Here is a 14,305-nt window from a genome sequence, read left to right on the forward strand (position 1 = left end):
TATAAAACGTTATAAATAAGGCCCTTGAAAAGATAAATGCCCAATAATAACTTGGATATTTGCATCGAGTCAAAATGTTTCATAGAAATGCTTACATAGAAAAGTTCTCATTCTTTATTGTAGATACTATTGTCTATCTTTTGTGCATTGATAGGCCTTTTTTTCAAGCTAACCGCACCAATCCCTTTAGTTATAAAGCACCGCGCAGGCTAGTAATTATACAGTATATTCAATATACTTTTATCTGCTGAGTTGTAATCATTTCTACGTGAATTTAATTAATGTTTCCACAATATATCGTTTACAAGCATTTACCCTGCATGGCAAACCTTTCCATGACATAAATAGCTACTTTAACAACTTAAAAAGTGTGCTCGAATGAAGAATGAATTAATGTTAATAGTTCGTGCCTTGATTTAGGTCACACAGCTCGTGACGTTTATTAGAAACATTTTTTTATTTATGGACTTGGTGGACTCGATTCGGCCTTGAAATTGTGATCGGCACATCCTCGTCGATTTCCGTAGATCGTGTTTTCATTAGTAGCCGAACTTTGACGGAAGCACACGAACATTTTTCCGGGTCTCGACGAGTGAAATTTTATCGAGTAACTAGAACTGATTGCGCACAATTCGCCATATTTCATGTTATAACATCGACGCCATTTGTAATTATTTATTAATCTTTACTTGAAAGAGCCCTCTGAAGGTTCTAGATATTCTTATTTTCACTTCTTTGAGGTGATTTTCTATGCGAGCCGGCGACTGAAGTGTCGAGGCCGCCAGTTTGTGTGAAGGACGCGACTGGACAAGGTCATGGCCGGCGGACAATGTAAACAGTGTGAAGTGAAAAAAATCATAACATTACAGAATTTGCAGTGTGAAAACGTTTCAAACTTACTACAAGTGTGTGGAAATTTGTTTTAGTTTAATTAATATGTTATTTTGCCTTGATTTGAATGAAACTGAACCCTTAACGATAGATTATTTTTTGTTCACTTTGTCTTTGACTAACTCGTTTCGAAAGTTATTATTTTTACTATGTTTCAATTTATTCTGTTTCGTTAGCTGTTAATAACAACACTTACAAGTTACAGATGTATAAACACTTTCAATTAAATTGTCTGTCTTCATGGGGAAGTTATTTATTTTGATGCCTGCTTTATAAACATCGATTTGAAGTAAACATGATGTGAAAAGAGAGTGTAACCACCCCTTCTCCCAAGCATACTATGCTGTATGGATCCATCAGTCATATACATTCTTTTGTCTGCATGCTGTCCATTTTTGAGACTCCGTGTATCCCGCCATATATCCTGGTCATCAAAATTGGACATTTTGACCAACAAGCTTTACACAATTACTTGGCTTTAAAGAAAAGTTATTAAACTAACCCGGCTATATAAAATAGAACTTTTGAGCAAGTTCAGATAATTTTTTACCAGTTTGCGGCTTGTGGTAATTTGAACCACTATGTACTTTTTTCCAACCTCATGCAAACCCAATTTCCTTTAAAATCCCTTCAACTGCAACAACAATAAGACTCAATGAATTGTTCAGGCCCACAGCTTAGGCCTGATTTGCTTGTACTTTTAGGCATTGTAAAGGCTTCTTTGAAGCTTTCAGGTTTTCCATCGGCTATATAAATTTGATTACTTATGAGTATGGGGCCAAAATTAGGCCCATTGACCATTCCAAAATGTATACATTTTCACTGAAATTGAACTCGAAATTCACAATCTGCAACACCCAATCAAGTCAAATTCATGTCCAAAGCTCAAAATTGCTAAGTGGCTCATAATTATATTATTATTATTATTGGCTATTATTATTATATTTTTCAACCTCTCAATACTCAACTGGCTGCCTTTTGCCCCCACACCCTGGCTTCGCCGGTCATCCTAGTGCCTGGTTGTACTTCGGAAGGTCACTTGACTGTTTGGGTACTACCAGGCTGCCCACTAGGTTTCTCTAGAGCACATCACAAGTCTGGTTCCCCTTGTAGAAGATTGAAGCTCTTCACCGGAAGTTGAATACCTTGTAGGTTCGCACATGGTTCAGCTATTCCCAGGGTATTTTTTCAATTGCCTGTTTGATGAGTTGTCAATCCTCGTAGTTCTTCAGATTGCTGCTCTGTTGGTATCTTCGCCATTCAGAAGTGTCTACCTAAAGTCGTTCCGTTTGAACCTGGGTCCTCTTGCATGCTAGTCCAGTGTCTTACCACTAGACCAACTATCCACCAACATATATTCACTTGATATAGTAATAAATTAAAGGAAGAAATCATGTATCATGCAATAATAGTGTCCTACTCAAGAATTCTCAGTATCTTTTTCACCATATGTAAAGTACAACATATAATTTAAAAAAATGTAATTTGAAATCATGATGAATATGTAATTTTTCTTTTTATAATGAAATATCTTTATTTTAAGTAAATTATTATTATGGTAAACACTTAACCATTTGCTGTATTTGCAATATTCTGTATGTGAGATAGGTTACGATTAAGTAAGATAGTTATCAAATTAAGCTGGAAATTTAATAATGTCATTTTTGTTCTATTAAAACTGTATAAAACAACAGCTTACACAAATGACATTTTTCTTTCATTTATTTTCAGAGATGTCCTCTGGCAATGAAATAGGAATATCACCAGTGCTTCTGCAAGCGATCAGCCAGTCCCTCAGTTCCGTTGGGGCTAGTTCACCAACTGTGACAGCCACTAACATGGCTGCAGACACTAACTGCAAGGGTGCAGCCTCTAGTGACGACATTGTGGCACAAATCATGAAACAACAGCAGGATCAACTTACTTTGGGACAAAGTGGTCTAACACCTCCGACAACGATTAATGACACCATTAAGACTATGTTGAGGCTCAAAATGGCCAGTAATGCTCTACTGAAAGACACTGATATTACCTCGGTGAAGGAAAGTACCCTTGCATCAGATTTAGCAATGGCAAACATGCTAACAGCATTGGCCAGCCAGTCAAGAGAAAGCACACAGCCGGTAGATACAGGCCAGGTTATTGTTATATCCAATCAAGAGAGTCCCAAAACTGTGCAGCCATCTTTGGGAAGTGAAGGTAATGTGCACACTGTAGTTCTCACCGATGACAGTAATTCCACACTAAAGAACCCGCCTCGGAGTGCTCAGCAAAGTGTTCAGAAAGTTGTGAATGTGCCTTTATCACCTTCATATAACTACACTTTAATTAAATCTGAGCCAAGCTCATCTGATTCTGAAAACAGGTTGATAAGTCCATTAGTCACTCATCAAATGAATATCATAGCAAGTGAGTCCACATCATCCAACGGGCAGTCCAGTCCAGAAATATCCTTGAGTGTTCCAGAAGTGACTGAAAAGGGAAAATTATCTGGTGTCAATCCTGTTGTTCAAGTCTCTGGGGACATTGAAAGTCAGTTAATGTTGCTTAATCAACAGAACAGTTCTACATTGTCAGGGTCTGTGAATGCCCAGAGTGTTGGTCAGAGTAGTGTGAGAATATTTGAGCACAATGGGAAAAGGTACATCATACAGATGCAGGATATAGAGACTACGGCTTCGAACTCTTCAAACACTGAGGAGGATTCAGGGGGCAAAGACTTCAGTGATATGCGTGACGAGGTGATCCACTTTTCTGAGGGTCTGCCCCTTGCTGGCATGGAACAAGAAGTGTTGACTGTGACCCAGCAGCAAGATGTGATGATGTCAGGGCCTGGGGCTGGGATGGTCTTTCGGGGTCAGCTTTGCCCTATATGTGGGGACAGTGTCTCTGGTAGGTAGATTTATGTAATCACATTACATATATATGAATGAAATAAAATGCTTTTTCATAACAGTCATCAAAATTAACATTTTCTCAAACACCTTAAGCACAAATGTATAGGTATGTTTAATAACTTATTTCTCCCAGTGATTTTTATTTAAATTTTCAAAACCACCTGTGGCTTTACAATTGGGAAAATAAGCGCGTTAATTCCCAAAATTGGGAAAGTACAATGAACATTAAAATGGTCATTTAAAATAACCAGTAACAAAGAAACCTATTAAAACTGTTTCAACTCTCTTTAATGACAGTTAACATCATCAAAACATGTAAAACATGATTTTTGTGCCAAATGATCCCTATCAATGTTGGGAAATTCTTCATAAATAATAACAAAGGAAATAATTTATAATACTTTAATGAATTACATTGGTATTTTCATCATAATATGCACTGACTCTGTTAACACTTTACATTGTTTAATCCCTTGTTTTAACTCTTTGAAATAAACAATTTCTTTATTCCTCTTAAATGGGATGCAAAATCTACTGTCTAATAAAATGATGACTTTCACACTCATAGAGAGAATAGAATTAATATATCAATATTTTTATTTTTCCAATTTCCATATAGTCTTAAGCTTGTTTGCAATTGATCAAAAAACAAATGAATGAATTTTGTAAAATTTCATCAACATGTTTCCTTCGGCATTCATCAAAAAGTAAATACAACATCATTATAATAAATAAATACTTTGTCATTTCACCCAGTTGTCTACTCTCAGTTTCATTTCTCAGTTCTGTCATTTTCCGATATTGGCAATGAAGGTCAATGTCATGTATGTAAACATGTAGGTGAGGCATGACAAAGAACAGCATTGTCTATTTAATTAGTAATTTTAATCCCCTCCTGCACCAAATAATTTACTGTCACTTTTGAATTAATATTATTAATCCTTTTGTTGACAATGACACATGTTTTTAACACAATGTATTTAACTCTTAATTTGTTACATGCTCTCTGATTGGATTAAAAAATATATTTCAACCAATGAAAATCCACCTTTCACCATGACACGGATGTTACATCATTGTATGTTTCTGTGAATAGACGCTTGCATGTAGGGGAAATAACTGTTTTGTTTACATTTACATCGTCTTTTATTCTTATTTTCTTTTTAGTTTGAGAACTCCAGATTTGGAATTTTTATTCAGAAATGGGGAAAAAAGGATACTTTATGACATGAATACCGGCTATAAATATTGCCGAAAGAAACCCTGACAATTCATAATTGTATTTTTTATTCATTTCTGAACCTTTTTTGGAAAATATGACTATTTTTTGGGAAAATTGCACGATTTTCGGCGAGGGGAAACAGCCGTTATTCAGCGGTAAATTTCAAGAAAAAAAACACTGTCTCCATATAAGTATTATAATAAATAACTTTATCAATATAACACCAGTCATCGAAATAAGTAAGACTATTGTATGAACAAGCCCGAATTGTTATATTATTGCATAGCATCAAATTTTTGAAATGGCCCTGCTATATAAAATCCAGAATTAAAACAAGCCCTAATATTTAAGCAGTGTAGGGCTTGCAGGTTTTGACCACTAAATTTTACCACTGTAACACTCTTTTCTCCTACATGTTTTATCATAATTTGCGCGCAATTACAGGTTTCCATTATGGGATCTTCACGTGCGAGTCCTGTAAAGGCTTCTTTAAGCGTACAGTCCAGAACAAGAAGACGTTTGTGTGTCCACGCCAAGGCGAGTGTGAGATAACGCTGGAGAACAGGAAGAAATGTCCGGCGTGCCGCTTTGCCAAGTGTCTCATCATGGGCATGAAACTTGAGGGTAAGGTTTCAGTCTGAACTCAGTAGGGCTATCAAAAAGTTTGGCAATTAGAAACTTTTGAGAAAAATGATTTCTGGGTCAAAAACAGAGATCTGTTCTATTGCGAGTCACATCTTCATGAGGGTGGAAGTGTGCTACAGGAAAACACCCTTCCATATCTCTTTAGCTTAAACACTAGATGCATGTATTATTTTAAAATTTAATTTCAGCAATCAGAATGGACAGGACACGAGGTGGACGGAGCAGCTACAGTGGCAGTTCTCCATCTGAGGAGCCCAAACGGAAACGACCAATCAAAATAGTTCCCAATCGTCGTCCCAGTAGCCAGTCAGGGGAGGCCACCCAGTCTCCATTAATGCGTAGCGGGCCTAACCAGTGTGAAATAGAGTTAAGAGTTATTCCCGGCGTGTTGACAGACATTATGAGTTTAGAGTCCATTCTAAACGAAGATGACATTCCAGCAAATATCAGTGTGGACGACTTCTCCTTGTCAAATCCGAGTGTGTTCATGACATTACTACAGCTGTGTGAGTTGAAGCTGTATAAGATTGTTCGCTGGGCACGGAATCTGCCTTACTTCGCAAATGTCTCAGTAAGTTTCGAGTTTCATTGATAAAAATATAACATTCCGAATATCCTCTGTTTAGTGTTTACTGTGGAACAACAGTAGCCAATTGTATTAAACCGTTTTTCTGTTTATCTGTTTTCAAAATGTATATTTATTGGTCAATATTTATTCAATAATAACTACATACCAATCAGATTATTTTAATGAGTCAATTAGCCTAAAGATAAACTGTGGACATGTTCATTTTGATTCTTTGTGACCTAGGCCTAAAAAAAAAATACATTTGGTTCGGGTTACCCGACCCTACCTACGGAATAGGCGCCGACCCTACCGTTTTTATAGTCAATTTGAAAAAACAAATGAAAAATTAAAAAAAAAAAAAAAAAAAAAAATCTCGTTTTTTTTTAAATTGCTTTTTAATATTAAGTTTAAACCTTAAATGCTTATACAGAAGATAGCTTTAACACCATTCTCCAATGATGAAAATTATTTTCTTATATAAAACCTAATAAAAAAAATAAATAAAAAAAATAAAAAGCCTACCTACCCTACCTATTTTTTTTAAGGATGTAACCCTAACCAAACAAATATTTTTTTAGGCCCTAGTAGTATTTTGATATCATTTGTTTGGTGTTTTTTTTAGCAAATTTCTTTTTAATACAAAAAACCCACAAAAAATGAACATGCAAAATAAATTCAGACGAAAAAAAGAGCAAATAAACTGCACTAAATTGATGTATAATGCAATTTTGATCGTTTATTTTACATATTAGTTATGAGTATTTATCAGGCAATTACAATAGGCAGGACTTGAAAACAACACTTTGTCCATACCCCTAATTGTTTTTTTGGCAAAAGAGTAAGAATTTAAGACAAAGAGTAGACTGCTGTACCGGGTACTTCCTGTTGTCCAGTCAGTACCCTCGCTTCTGACCAAGGCATCCTGGGTTTGAATACCGGTGTGGGCGTGCATGAATTTGCCCTCAAAACGAGACCTTTCTTGCACTTTGCACCATTATGCCAAAAAAAGATTTTGCAAATATTAATATAACTTTCTTCGCAATTGTTGTAAAATAAATACATGTATAGTTAAGACTACTAGGAAGTCTGAAGAAGCTTGAAATAATCAATTAATTTGATTTATCTTTCAACATTTCAGACAGATGATCAGATCCTGCTTCTACAGAACTGCTGGTGTGAGCTACTGGCCCTTACCATGTGCTGGAAATCCCTGAACCTGAAGGAGGAGATTGTCTTCTTCCATGGGCAGCCCATAGACCAGGACAAGGCGGACATGTTGAACGTGCGGGAGATGTTTACCAAGATGCTGCTGGTCGTGGAGCAGTTTAAGCGGATCAATGTAGACCAGTACGAGTGTGTGGCTATGAAGGTCATCATTCTCATATGTCCAGGTTGGTTGTGGGAATTCAGGGCTTTTTCACCAAATATTGTGAAGAGGCCTAGCCTTTTCATTTTGGGAAATTTAAACGCGTGAAATTCTGCAAATTGGGAAATTTAAATGCGTAAACGTCTCAAAATGGGAAATTATTGAAGTAAGATATTCCTTTTTGGGAAAAATATCTGGGAATTGTGAAAAAAATATCTGGAAATTGGGAAAATATGCCATTTTTCCCAATTGTGAAGTAGCCTAATTTCGGCCCCTAGCAAAGAAGGTGAACAAGCCCTGGAATTGCTTTTCTTTTGAGATAGAATGATTATTTGTATTAGTTTCAATAGCAGTCTGTGTATACTGAGTGATATATTAAGTCATTAATGCTACGTCTGAAGGCAGTATTTTGCTTCAAATGAAGATGTTAAACAAAGTTAACTATTTATTCAACATATTAAATGAAAATGCTGCAGTCTACACTGTTAATATAGCCCTGCCTTCCATCCATTACTAGAGTTTGATTGAGGGTTTAGTTTTATAAAACGCTTAGACAAAACTGCAGCACTGTCAGACATTATTTTGGAAACAGGTTTCTCAAAGATTTTGAGGTAACTAATCACTTGATCAGACTCCAGTAAAAAACAAAAGCAGGGCTCTTTAATCAATGTAGACTGCCATTTGTTTCATTTAAAAAGTGTTGTTGGCATTGAAATCTTCGTTTGTGCTGTTGGCATTGATATCTTTGTTGGTGCTGTTGGTATTGGGTTCATTGTTTGTGCTGTTGGCATTGGTATCCTCGTTGGTGCTGTTGGCATTGGTATTGTTGTTGGTGCTGTTGGCATTGGTATTGTTGTTGGTGCTGTTGGCATTGGTATCCTCGTTGGTGCTGTTGGCATTGGTATTGTTGTTGGTGCTGTTGGCATTGATGCTGTTGTTGTTGACATCAGTATCACTGTTGGCATAATGCAGGCCTCAGCCTTGGCTCTAACTCAGAAAAGCATAACAAATATTCACAGATAAGAATTAGAACATTATACATGTATGTCAAAAGTGACATGGGTGGAAAGACCCATAACTCTGCATTCAATAGTAGTTGAGTTTTAGAACAACTAAATGAAATGGACAATTGGTGACATCTGCTAAACTTTCAGTGTTCTTGCTGTTAAATATCTATTCATACTATAGTTATATTACTTGGGTAGATATAAAGCTATTATATTTCCATTTTCACTTGCAGACATCAAAGGCCTCAGTGATGCAAACAGCCTTGCAGTGCATCAACAGAACATCAGTGTGGCTCTAGAGGATTATGTACGTAGCCACTACCGAAGCACTCCTAACCGTTACGGTGAAATATTGCTCCGGCTCCCAGAACTTTCCCGTATCTCAGGGTTGATGAAAGAACACTTGATTCAGTGGATGCCGGCAAATACAACATCGTGTGGATTGTTATATGAGCTATTAAAGGGGGAAAATATGAAAGACATGTTGTAGCAGTGTGTTTTGGCAGGAATGGGGTGGATGGGGTAGATTAGGTCATGTTATAAGCTTGTCTGTTTTTCATTTTTTTTTATTTGATTGGAAGTATTGTCACAGCCTTGGTACGCAACAGTGTCATTCTCATGCAAGAATGATCATGATGGCAATTACACAGAAATATGCGCTTTTAGATGGAAGCTTTAACCCATAGCTCTGACCTTAATATTTATCAAGTTAAGTCGTTAACTAAGAAAAACAGATTAGTGCTGGTATCGATTTGTTGGAATTTTATGTTTAATCTCTTTATATTATTAAAGCCAGATTGTTTAGATTCATATTCAGTGGTTAAAATCGAGGCGAAGAAAAAATAATAGTTTTTCATTCAAAATAACTCTACAATGAAATGGGGTTTAAAAGGAATGAAAATAACCAATATGTATACCAAATAGTAGTCACACTGTCCGTTCCCGAGACTGTTAACCCCAGTTGTAATTAAGTCACTTAATAGGTCAAGGTCACACTTGGATGTCAATGATGCACAGTATGGATTTTAAAGCAAACTTAATAATAAATAAATGTACTTTTAATTGGAATTCACTAAAAAATTAAAGATTTGTAAAGCACGTTGAGTCGCGCAGTATAACATTTATGCCCTCATCTCCAATGGCGATGTCACACTTGATGATGCACAACATGGGTTTTATTGCATAAATTTGACTAGCTACCGGACTTCAGGCATATCACAGTCCGCAAGCTTTATGACATGTAATGTAAAAAAATTGTGATCATCATATCAGAAAAGGTCAAGGTCCATCTGGGAGCTTAATATGCCAATAAGGATTTCATAGATATATTTGATGTCTTGTCATGTCTTTGTAACTGTTCATTTGTTTTCAATCAATTTCTTATGAAATACTCTTCATTTCTTACTGATAACTTTTAACTGCTGATGAGATTTCAATCAAACCTCAGATAAGTTGTAGAATATGGGAATGTGCATCACACATGACCTTCATGCATTCAGCGCGAAAGCAAGGTCAATGTAACTTATGAGGATTTTATATCAGAACGTTGTTACCATGAATTGGATTTTAATAAATTTTATTCAGAATATTTGTAACCCTCTGACAAGGCCTAATCGGTGACATTTTTCATGTTCATGTGACAGCTCTTTTTGTTTTATTTTGTTAAACTACCTGTACATATTGGACATTCACAGATCTCTAGCCTATAAGATAAATTCAGGAGATAATTCACACACATTACTTGAGGTATTCTTGTCAAAATATGTAAAATGTTGATGCCCGGTAATTACTTCATATTTTTGTATCAATTGAAGGTGTCTTATGTGTAGAGAAATAATATGTTACTGAAAAATAGCAAAATTTGTAATTTTAGGTCCAATTCCAGTTGAAAAACCCACATCAGTATTTCATCTGTAGTACATTAAAGCTGCACTTTCACAGATTGACCATTTTAACAACTTATTGTTTTTTGTTTTGGAAAGAGCAAATTTATGTGTAAATATCTGCAAACCATTGATATAAGATTGCTGACAAAAAATCAGGTCGTAGATTTCGATATTTCCATCAAAAATCAATGTTTTATGGCTAAAACTGTTACTAACGGTTTAAAAAATGCATATAACATCAATTTTTGAACTTAAATATCAAAATTTGCAATCTGATTTTTTGTCAGGAGTCTTATATATTTGGTTTTCATGGATTTTTGCAAAAAATGGCTCATTCCAAGACCAAAAAAAAAAATTGTCAAAACGTTCATTCTGTGAGTGTGCAGCTTAAATGTTCATTTCATTACCATACATATATTCAGTAATAAAACAGTACCATTTCAAGTGATACAATGTAATATACGGTCACCCGGCACTTTATTGCCATTGCCTCATTTATGACATCATTATTTGTCCACCAGATTTCTTAGATAATATTTTTTAACTACAAGCAGACATTCAAAGTAATGTTGTTGGTGTACTTGTTGTATTGATTTCTGTACAAGTTTCGTTACCTGTTACAGGAAAAGATGTGTTTTATTTTACCTGTTGTAATAAGGTATTTATTTGACCTGTTGTAATAAGGTATTTCTTTTACCTGTTGTAAGAAGGTATTTATTTCCTTATTGTAATAAGGTATTTCTTTTACCTGTTTTAATAAGGTATTTATTCTACCTGTTGTAATAAGGTATACATTTCTCTTACCTTTGCAATTAGGTATTTATTTTACCTGTTGTAATAAGGTATTTATTTCCTTATTGTAATAAGGTATTTCTTTTACCTGTTGCAGTAAGGTATTTATTTCACCAGTTGCAATAAGGTATTTATTTCACCAGTTGCAATAAGGTATTTATTTCACCTGTTGCAATAAGGTATTTATTTCACCTGTTGCAATAAGGTATTTATTTCACCTGTTGCTATAAGGTATTTTTTACCTGTTGTAATAAGGTATTTTTTCCTGTTGTAATAAGGTATGCAATGAAATGAAAATCTTTTTTTTAATTGGTAAAGCTTTTGCTTATCATATGATCTATTAGAATTAGTGATTGTTCTCAAAAATGAATGAAATGTTGTTGAACATAAATAAATAATTATGACATAATTGTTGTACATGATTATTGTTATTGAAATGAAATCATAGTGAGTAAACTACATGTTGTGCATTAACAAAGAGTTTAACATTTTTATGAATCAACTTTTTAAAGATGTTGGTGTATTAACGGAGAGGAATAAAGTAAAATGATCTTATGATGTCAGCTTTGTGTTTATTTACTGACTTTCATGACTCATAAGTGACGAATTGACTTCGGGTCTTTTCCTTTAAAGCAATGCTTCTCAAGAAAGAAGTATTTTCTTAATTGACGATGTATTTGATCTACTGTTCGGTTGCTGGAGTTTCTATGTTTTATCACATACAATGTATAGGTCTTTTTAGAAAGAGTAGCAATTGAAATGTTTAATCTTGAATAAGCACAATATTTCACAGTCTATACTAACACTCTGTCCCCTGCTACATATATAATATTAGTTGGTCAATGATTACATACAGTCTGAATTCGGAGTCTAGAAACAGACTCGGAAAAACACTTTTATATAAAAAAAATAAAGTAATAAAACTCATCAAATATCATCATCAATTCTCAACTACAAGGAAAGTTACAATGAAATGAAGATTTGCAGTTATGCTACTTGTGTCTGATTTCAGACTTGAGACTGTCTGTGATCATGGCCCCTGAATTTCAGGATCAAGAGCTTTTAACTTCAGACTTTTGTAATTATCGTTGCGGGGTGGGGTAGGGAAACAATTGCAAAAATTTGTTTAAGACCCTTTACCCTTCTTTGGGCATGAATCCTGATATTCAAACATTCACCGGCTATTGGTCAGGATTGACATTTATTGGCTGTTAGCTGCCATGATCCATGTAGACTGTCGGTGACTAAGCCACAGGGAGGGGTCAGACATTGTTATTGCCCATGTAGGTAGGGCTATTGTTTCTTAGAGTGAGACTACAGAAATGTAAGAAAATTATACATATACGTGGATATGACTCGCACGAGCAGCTCTACGTCCGTTCCACCCACATTTGGACGTTTGTGTGTTACCAGGGAGAAATTCGCCAACTCCTCGAGAAGAGTAAGTTTCAAGACAGGGCGTGTAACTACAGTGAACGATATGTTGCAGAAATGCTTGGGAGCGGTTCCTCACTTTTGCCCGAACATTCTTCAAAATGGGATGCTTGACACTTTACTTTTCGAATAACGTTTAAGCTATACCTGTCCTTTTTGGTCGAGCTTTGAAGTTGGTACAACGTATCAATAGATGTCGAAGGCATATCCGGTTGTTTTTTAATTTGGGTTACTTGTAAAAGTCTTGTTCCCTACCTCATAGTGGTCTCTAAAGTCAGCATCGCTAACGCCACCCATGACTACCAAAGAAGGATCACCTAAGGTGTCGATCTCGAAGTAATAAAACTCGCGAAAAGTATTTGTTGCCGAACCAGTGACCTGCTGAATAAATTTTACGACATGGAATTATGTCTCCCCCAATGAAAGAGGGAGATTGTCCTATCCGTCAGTCTGTCAGTCAGTCACACAGTCACTCCGTACGTCACACTTTCCGCTCAATAACTCGAGAACGCTAAGACCAAGGAACTCTTTACTTGCTATGCATTTTGGTCATGACCAAAAGATGAGTCCTATTGATTTTGAGATCAGGAAAAGTCTTATCCAATAAAAGATACGTATTGATTCTGTGTTGGTAGGTTAAAGGTCAAGATCACTTTAATATTTGGGATACTGTGTCTGTACTTTTTACAATAATTTGAGAATGGTTTCATCTGGTACCTGAAATTAACAGGTTAGTTGTTTTGGATTAAAAGTTGAACCATATTGTTTTTGGTCAGAGGGTCAAAAGTCAATGACGCTCATTTTGTTTTAAAAACACCTTCTTGCGGTCCAGCAAATGCTGCCGACAAATTGGCGCGCATAATATTTAGCAAACATCACTTGTTTATATTGTGTAAATGGTCAGTACATTACATGTGTGGTCTGAAGATCAACTTGTTGGAGGAAAAAAATAATGACCTTTGACCTAGAACTATGCAACTTAAGGGTAAGTTTGCATATGAGTAGTTGATTATCCACACACTATGGCGCCAAAATAAATATGTATACACTCCCTTATTACAGTTAAATATGTTCAGTATCATACATTATGGCTCTGTAGCTCAATTGCATATTGAAAAGCTATGGAGGGCATTAACGGTCACCCTCGCATTGACATGGCAGAATCAGCTTGGTTAAAACAGGGTTGAAACACTGAAGAGTCAAAGATTGTGCATGGTTTCAAATAAGGAAGCGAATTGGGTGACAATTTATGCAACATTATGAATGCCTAGTCCCAGAAGAGCATGCACATAATAAAACAAATCAATATAGTATTTTTACATATAAACATTTTTTCGGAGATTTATTTAGGGCACATTTACTTTTATGTACTTCGAGCTCTCAACTTACTATTTCGCGTGTTCTCTTATGCCGTGATCTAATGATCCAACGACGTATGGCGATGCGGCAAACGTGACGTTGAACGCTCGTAAATTTGTTTGAACTTGCAGTTAGTTCTTACTTCGCTTTCATTGACAGGTTCAAGGCGGTAACCTCAGCATTTACCTATGTCAATATTTTGACATTTGTGTCTTGTTTATGAAGTTGTGTGTTTCTC

General features: G+C 35.6%; 1 protein-coding gene across 3 annotated transcripts; it reads left to right on the plus strand.

Annotated features, from left to right (window-relative positions):
• The first annotated feature begins 567 nt into the window (after positions 1-567).
• LOC128224276 (nuclear hormone receptor FTZ-F1 beta-like) lies at positions 568-11,832 on the plus strand. 3 transcript variants are annotated; one of them, XM_052934081.1, is made up of 6 exons: positions 568-905; positions 2,623-3,783; positions 5,455-5,634; positions 5,844-6,226; positions 7,362-7,614; positions 8,830-11,832. In XM_052934081.1, the coding sequence occupies exons 2-6, from the start codon at positions 2,625-2,627 to the stop codon at positions 9,084-9,086; spliced, it is 2,232 nt and encodes a 743-aa protein (XP_052790041.1). In that variant the 5' UTR covers positions 568-905; positions 2,623-2,624; the 3' UTR covers positions 9,087-11,832. The 3 variants fall into 3 exon arrangements, with proteins under 3 accessions (XP_052790041.1, XP_052790042.1, XP_052790043.1); XM_052934082.1 differs by having other exon boundaries at positions 568-831; XM_052934083.1 differs by having other exon boundaries at positions 568-667.
• The last annotated feature ends 2,473 nt before the right edge of the window (positions 11,833-14,305 follow it).

Source organism: Mya arenaria, chromosome 17 (assembly GCF_026914265.1).
Source record: "Mya arenaria isolate MELC-2E11 chromosome 17, ASM2691426v1".
In the NCBI taxonomy this organism is placed as follows: domain Eukaryota; kingdom Metazoa; phylum Mollusca; class Bivalvia; order Myida; family Myidae; genus Mya; species Mya arenaria.

Excerpts from the sequence above, each read along its gene's own strand:
- LOC128224276 (XM_052934081.1), top strand. The coding sequence starts at position 2,625 with ATGTCCTCTGGCAATGAAATAGGAATATCACCAGTGCTTCTGCAAGCG. Across the intron at positions 3,784-5,454 it reads ATGTGGGGACAGTGTCTCTG|GTTTCCATTATGGGATCTTC; the intron begins GTAGGTAGATTT and ends GCGCAATTACAG. Across the intron at positions 6,227-7,361 it reads CTTACTTCGCAAATGTCTCA|ACAGATGATCAGATCCTGCT; the intron begins GTAAGTTTCGAG and ends TCAACATTTCAG.